General features: G+C 34.2%; 1 protein-coding gene across 1 annotated transcript; it reads left to right on the top strand.

Moving 5' to 3' along the window:
* Positions 1-379: 379 nt before the first annotated feature.
* On the top strand, positions 380-6,625 carry LOC110928854 (MLO-like protein 4). Its single transcript, XM_022171899.2, has 15 exons — positions 380-708; positions 1,474-1,531; positions 1,768-1,997; positions 2,721-2,837; positions 2,924-2,984; positions 3,251-3,342; positions 3,447-3,521; positions 3,616-3,701; positions 4,053-4,102; positions 4,184-4,224; positions 4,616-4,789; positions 4,996-5,031; positions 5,115-5,182; positions 5,299-5,359; positions 6,120-6,625. The coding sequence occupies exons 1-15, from the start codon at positions 580-582 to the stop codon at positions 6,513-6,515; spliced, it is 1,674 nt and encodes a 557-aa protein (XP_022027591.1). The 5' UTR covers positions 380-579; the 3' UTR covers positions 6,516-6,625.
* Positions 6,626-6,963: the final 338 nt, after the last annotated feature.

The following is a 6,963-nucleotide window of genomic DNA, read 5'->3' as shown; positions in this document are numbered from 1 at the left end:
ATCGTTCTATATGCAAATTGGGCTCGTTTATTAAATAAGTTTAACATTATGATAAACTTCAACTCAACTCAATCCAACCCAACTCAAACTTATTTAAGCTCGACTCGATTCAAGAGTCCCTCTCATATAACTCAAATTAAAAGAGAATGAAGATTTACAAAAATAAATTTTTTGTTGCAACATGTGGGGAGGTAGGGTCTAAAGGAACAAGTGCAAATGTAAGTTGATAAGTCATAAGTTCCAATGCATGTGGAATTAATTAATTAATTAATATGCATTCTTCCCCCATCAAATTAAACCCCACAAGGCATATACATCCCAAAAATGTAACATAATATATGTACCCCAAATGCAACTTCTATATAAGATCACTGTCAATCTGCCTTGCCTGCGTGAAAAGATTCCAAGATTCATGATTTATTTTAAATAATAATAATACCCGGCCACATCGATGCACAAAATGCGCAGCATTTTGAGACCACCCAACTGCCTAAATACTCTCAAAGTTGACAACTTTATTCAAAGATTTTTAGCAAAAAAGGTTAATAAGGTTGAGGTTGTTGATGTGGGAAAGTGAGAATGGTGGAAGATTTGATCAGGGAAGGGAGATCTTTGGCTGAAACGCCAACATGGGCTGTTGCTACTACTATTACTTTCATGGTCTTTGCTTGTTTGTTGGTTCAGAGATCAATTTACAGATTTGGGAAGGCAAGTTTTCACTTCTTTTCAAAAAAGAAATATTAACTTTGGATTTCCTTAGTTCAAGATTTGAATGGGTTATGGTTTCTTGCTTACCTGTTGGTTCAAAGATTAATTTACAAATTTGGGAGGGAAGTTTTGAGTTTTTTTTTTTTTTTTTTTTTCTTCATTTTTTTTATTTTTTGAGTATTTTTGTTCAAGATTTGGGAAGGCAGGTTTAAGTTTTTTTTCCCTTTTTTTTTAAACTGTATCTTTTTGTTCAAGATTTGAATGATTTATGGTTTATGCTTGCCTGTTGGTTCAAAGATTAATTTACAGTTTTTAGGGAGAGCAAGTTTTGAGTTTTTCCCAAAAAAAAAAAAAAAAAAGATTTTTAAAGTATTTTTATTCAAGATTTAAATGATTTATGGTTTTTGCTTGCCTGTTGATTCAAAGATTGTTTTGAGTTTTCCCTATTTTATATTTACTTTTTTTATATTTTTGTTAAAGATTTGAATGATTTATGCTATTTGCTTGTCTGTTGGTTCCCAATTTTTTTTTAACAGAATTGGGAGGTAAGTTTTGAGTTTTTCCCAACAAAAAAATATTATTTTTTTAAATCTTTTTGTTTAAGATTTTACTAATTTATGGTTTTTTCACTTTTTACAGATTTGGGATGTCAAATTTGAGTTTTTCTCAAATTTTTTTATTTCTCTTTTTTTTTTTTTTTTAATATCATTTGGGATGGCAAATTTGTTCAAGATTTGAATGATTTACGCGTTTTGTGGTGTGCAGTGGTTGAAGAAGACTAGAAGGAAGGCTCTGTTAGCTTCTTTAGAGAAGATCAAAGAAGGTTGGTCACAATACAAATGGTTATATTGATTTATTTTAAGTTCATTTTGTCCTTAATAATTAGTTTAATTATGTTAATCACTTAATCTAATAAGATCTTTGACTTAAAAGTCAAAATCAGTGTCTTTTTTGTTCCAAATCAAATAAAATGCAATTATTTGTTCTCAACAGTTGTTGTTCATATTAGTTTGACTTCTCAAGGATAACTGGTTGACTTCTCGATTTTGATTGGCGCAGAGCTTATGCTTCTTGGACTGATATCTTTGTTATTGGGGCAATGGGCACACCTGATCTCACAGATCTGTGTGGATTCGTCACTCTTCAGCAGTAAATTCTTTCTTTGCTCCAAAGAAGATTTCGAGATGGATAAAATGGTCGTTTTCAAAAGATTACTATCCTCCTTTTCAAACGAAACTGATATACCTCCCGAAGGCCTACATGCTCATCCTTCTCATCAGTGTGGCGAGGTAAACATGTTTCATAGAGGTAGCCCGTTGTTTTCTTCTACGGGATGAAACGGGTCGGGTTGACTGGTTACACTTGGTTCCAAAAATCACTAAAAAGGTTCTTATGTATTAGTTTGTTGTGTATAATGATTAAAAAAGTGTAAAATGTCATTTTCATCCCTGAGGTTTGGCCAGTTCTGCGACTTTCGTCCATAGGTTTGTTTTTCTGCATCTGGATCCAAAAAGTTTGAACTCTTGCCATTTTCATCCAGCTCGTTAACTCCATCCATTTTTCTCTGTTATGTCAGGAGTATTCCGTCTTTTTTGTTAACTTAAAGGGCAATTCAGTTTTTTTTTACTTTATGTAAAAAGTCCGAATACCTATGAAAAAACTGAATTGCCTTTTAAGTTAGCAAAAAAGACGGAATTACCCCCGATTTAATGGAGAAAAATGGATTGAGTTAACAAGCCAGATGGAAATGGCAAGATTTCAAACATTTTGGATCTAGATGTGGAAAAACAAACCTTTGGACGAAAGTCGCAAAACTGGCCAAACCTCAGGGAAGAAAATGGCATTTTACTCATAAAAAAATGTATTTATTCGAATAAATGATTTAAGAGGTTCTATGAATTAAATAAAACATTGGACCACTTTCGGCCCGTTTGACCTGTTTCCTTTTGATCTTTTTTGTGGTTTTACCCGAGAGGAATAATGACTAAATTTGTTTTGAATTGTATTTGCAGGGACGAGAACCGTTTGTTTCTTATGAAGGTCTTGAGCAGCTTCATCGATTCTTGTTTGTTCTCGGGATAACTCATGTTCTCTATAGTTGCGTGTCGGTTGGTTTAGCCATGATCAAGGTACAGTGTTTCTTGAATCCCTTTGAATTATGTCCATGGGCTACTACAACTAGTTTATATTAAGTTTCTAGCATATGCATTTGCAGATATACAGTTGGAGGAAATGGGAATACCAAGCTAGCCAATCGGCCCCCGAAAACCTGCAAGGTATGGACATGTACGGGTCTTGTTGGGTCGGCCCAAACACTTTTATTTTTATTTGTTTAAAAGTAATTAGTGTAGAGCTAGATTTCGTTTCCTCTTTTTTGTGTCATCGCGTTACGTAAACATGACTAGAATCACATCATCATTCCCTTTGGCGCCATATTATGGGACCCACACAACGATAAACGTTATAACATTCCTTAGACGAATAACAAAGATATACAAACGGTGTTCATTTGATTACATGTGATATATTTTTTTGCTTATAGCAAGGAAGATAAAGGTGATGAGACGCCAAGTTACTTTCATTAAGCATCATGCATCTCATCCATGGAGCAGGAGTCGGATTCTCATATGGATGGTACGAATCGTTCTTAACATGTTGTTATGAGACATATTTATAACCTCAAGATTCAGTTTGTTGTGTGTATAATGATAAAGGTGGATTTTTATTGTTATTTTCAGCTATGCTTTCTAAGACAATTCAAAAGTCCAATGCAGAAGTCGGATTATCTGGCATTGCGGTTAGGTTTCATCACCGTGGGTATTTGACTTCATCTTCGTCCTTCTTTTTGTCTCTTCAAGTAAACTTCATTCTTGCAAGATCACCTAAATGGCAATTCTGTAATTTCAGACTCATAACTTGCCGCTGTCTTATAACTTCCACAACTATATGGTCCGAAGCATGGAAGATGAATTTTATGAAATTGTGGGAATTAGGTATGCCTCATGATCTTGTTGCATTGCAGTTAAATATTTTATAAGAGTTAATTACTGTTTTCGTCCCTCTGGTTTGTCAAAAATCACTATTTCAGTCCATTAGTTTAAAAATTGCAATTTCAGTCCTTGTGGTTTCACTTTCGTAACCATTTCAGTCCCTGTACTTAACAGACCACAGGGATTGAAATGGTTACGAAAGTGAAACCACAGGGACTGAAATCGCAAATTTTAAACTAATGGACTGAAATAGTGATTTTTGACAAACCACAGGGACGAAAACAGTAATTAACTCATTTTATAATAATGTCGAAGTTTTATATAATTTCTGAATTTCTGCAACTCATTTTGCAGCTGGCCACTTTGGGGATATGCCATAATATGCATCTTTGTAAACATTCATGGTAATAGTTATTATCCTTTTTTTTTCATAACAAATGTACGTAACTTTGTGACGCGTTCTTGATGTTTGAGGGTATTTTCAGGTCTTAACATTTACTTCTGGATTTCTTTTGTCCCCGCGATTGTAAGTTGACGTGTTTTGTGAAGGGGTAGATTTGGGTTGTGTTTATTTCATACGGCTCAAATAAAAAACGTTAGTTAAAAGGGGAACGGGTCAAACAGGCTGAATGTAGCCTAAACTCTTATTAATGCATACAACTTCTTAAATCATTTTCTTTCAATGGTTTAGTTATTTATAAAAGAAGAAAATTAAACAAACAAAATGTGGTTGTTGACTTGTTGCATATTGGTCAATCCAAGCTGACCCGGCCCGTTTTGACCCTTACGAAAAAATACATTGTTTTAATCGGAACCCGTTTTGACCCGTGACCCAACTTGCCACCCCTAATTGATGTATCGATCCTGTATGCTACTTGGTGTATTCATCGTAAAGTTTTACCTCTTTTGGTTAAAAGCTAGTGTTACTGGTGGGAACAAAACTTCAGCATGTTGTGTCCTTGTTGGCACTTGAAATAGTAGAACCACGTGGCCCGTCTGTTGGAGGAACTCAAGTGAAGCCGCGTGACGAGCTTTTCTGGTTCGGTAAACCCGAAATACTACTGCGGTTGATACAGTTCATCTCCTTTCAGGTAAACTTTTCACTTCTGTTATTTGTCACAGATAATAAAAGGCCAAGATAACAATAGTATTTCACTAATAACTCATTATCTTCAAGTCAAAAAGCAACCCATTTGACTCACAAAAGTCAACGGTCAACCCATACATTTTCCGACTTTCGGCATATAGATAGTAATTAACTTCCTATGATTCTTACTCTTACCTTGTTCATCTACAGAATGCTTTTGAGATGGCAACATTCATCTGGTCTGTGGTAAGTACCCCCCCCCCCCTCTCACTTATCTATATTATATCGCGTGAGCAACATTTATGAAACCGTCATCTTGATTTGTGCAGTGGGGATTCAAACAACGGTCGTGTTTCATGAAGAACCATGCAATGATAATTATTAGGCTGACTTGTGGGTATGTACTCCCTTTCAATACTTTTTGTATTATATAGAACCAACCTTTGTGTTAAAAGAAAAAAAAACCGACACGTTATCGCATCTTTATCTATGGTTATATCATCTTTGTTGCAGGGTTCTTGTTCAGTTTTGGTGTAGCTACAGCACTGTGCCGCTAAATGTTATCGTCACACAGGTTCATATCGTACAACACACATCAATCATATCATTTTTTTGTTGTGTTATGAAACTGATTATTACAAATCACATAGCATTTAATAAAGTAATTTTGATTAGTAGGGGTGTAAACTAGCAGATCCGCTCGTGAGCTTAAACGACCTTGAACCCAAAATGAAGCTCATTTTAATAAACGAGCATGAGCCCGATACATAGAGCTTTAAATATTTAAATAATACGTAAAAGTAACTAAAAATTGATAAACGTAATTATATAATTAATAGATAATAGACAAACCAAACTCGAGCTTGTAAAATTATTCACGAGCAGGAATCGATATGTAGACATAGAGCTCAATACGAGCTGAGCTCAAGATCGAGCTCACTTAAGTTAAGCTCAGCTCCTTTACAACCCTATCATTTACTGATTATGCTTTATAGAAATCTAAAATCACTTATTTACCGCTCTCTTTTTTTTTTCCTTTTTTAAGTTTTTTCTACATTTTTTGTGGTTAAAGATAGCATTTTTCTATAAAAATTTATTAAAATTGGTATAATGATAGAAAAAAAAATCATGCTCTAGTTTTATATATTTCTTAATAAAACTAACATTTTTATCTTTAATTTTTTATTAAAACTTCAAATAAACTGTTTATTACACAACTTAATATCTGATAACCATAAAATCACTTTCAAAATGCACATCCAAACACCTGTATGACTTCTTTTTATACTTTTCGACTTAACCCAACATTTTGACTTGTTCTTTTTTTTTCTCAGATGGGTTCTCGGGTCAAGAAAGCTCTGATCGCAGAAAGCGTTCGTGATTCACTTCACAGCTGGTGCAAACGAGTAAAAGAGAGATCAAGAGCACTTCAGTCAGTCGCCACACGGTCAACATGTTCTCTCGGGTCAACCATTGACGAGGGCGATGAAGTGATTACAGTTGCATCAGGGACTTTGTCTCAATCATCCTCCACAGGCACCCTTAACCACCTTGATGATCAGCAGGACTCCAATCCTCTGCCAGAACAAGAACTATCGTTCCGCATGTCCGAATATTTGTCGGATACCATGAGACATGTGGCCCCAAATGAGGACATTGAAGAGGAAGACAATGATGAAGGTAAAGTTGAAACTCTTGAAGAATTGTTTCAGAAACATGACCAGAAGTGAAACTTGAAGTTGTTCAACTGTATCTTGTGTACACTGTTGTGGGAGTTTATGTTTTGTAAGGCTACTTTAGTAATTAACTATAAAGAAATAAAAAATATATTGTGGACTTATTTATATAAATATATAAAGAATATAATTCATATTTGTTTTTGTTTTATTTTTCCTGTACGCTTTTTGGGTTTTTACAGTATCTGTTGACCCGATTCTATAATCATAAAATTCCGCTGTTAAATCAAAAAAAATTGAAGTTATTGTTGGTGTTTTTTTTCTTTTATTTATCGCGGCACAGATTAATGATTGTGTTTGAACAAATATCATAAAAAGAGGATATGATGGTAACAGATTATTTTTCTTTAGATGATTATGGGAAATCTGTTTGTGATCTAGGAAGGAAAAAAACCATATTTTTAATGAACTTTAACAAAAAAAATCATGATCTAGGAAGAAA

This window comes from Helianthus annuus, chromosome 3, assembly GCF_002127325.2.
Source record: "Helianthus annuus cultivar XRQ/B chromosome 3, HanXRQr2.0-SUNRISE, whole genome shotgun sequence".
Lineage (NCBI taxonomy): Eukaryota > Viridiplantae > Streptophyta > Magnoliopsida > Asterales > Asteraceae > Helianthus > Helianthus annuus.
Note: the sequence above shows the minus strand (reverse complement) of the source record. Positions and strands in the feature narration are given on the sequence as shown.

Excerpts from the sequence above, each read along its gene's own strand:
- LOC110928854 (XM_022171899.2), top strand. The coding sequence starts at position 580 with ATGGTGGAAGATTTGATCAGGGAAGGGAGATCTTTGGCTGAAACGCCA. Across the intron at positions 1,998-2,720 it reads CTTCTCATCAGTGTGGCGAG|GGACGAGAACCGTTTGTTTC; the intron begins GTAAACATGTTT and ends TTGTATTTGCAG. Across the intron at positions 5,032-5,114 it reads CAACATTCATCTGGTCTGTG|TGGGGATTCAAACAACGGTC; the intron begins GTAAGTACCCCC and ends TGATTTGTGCAG.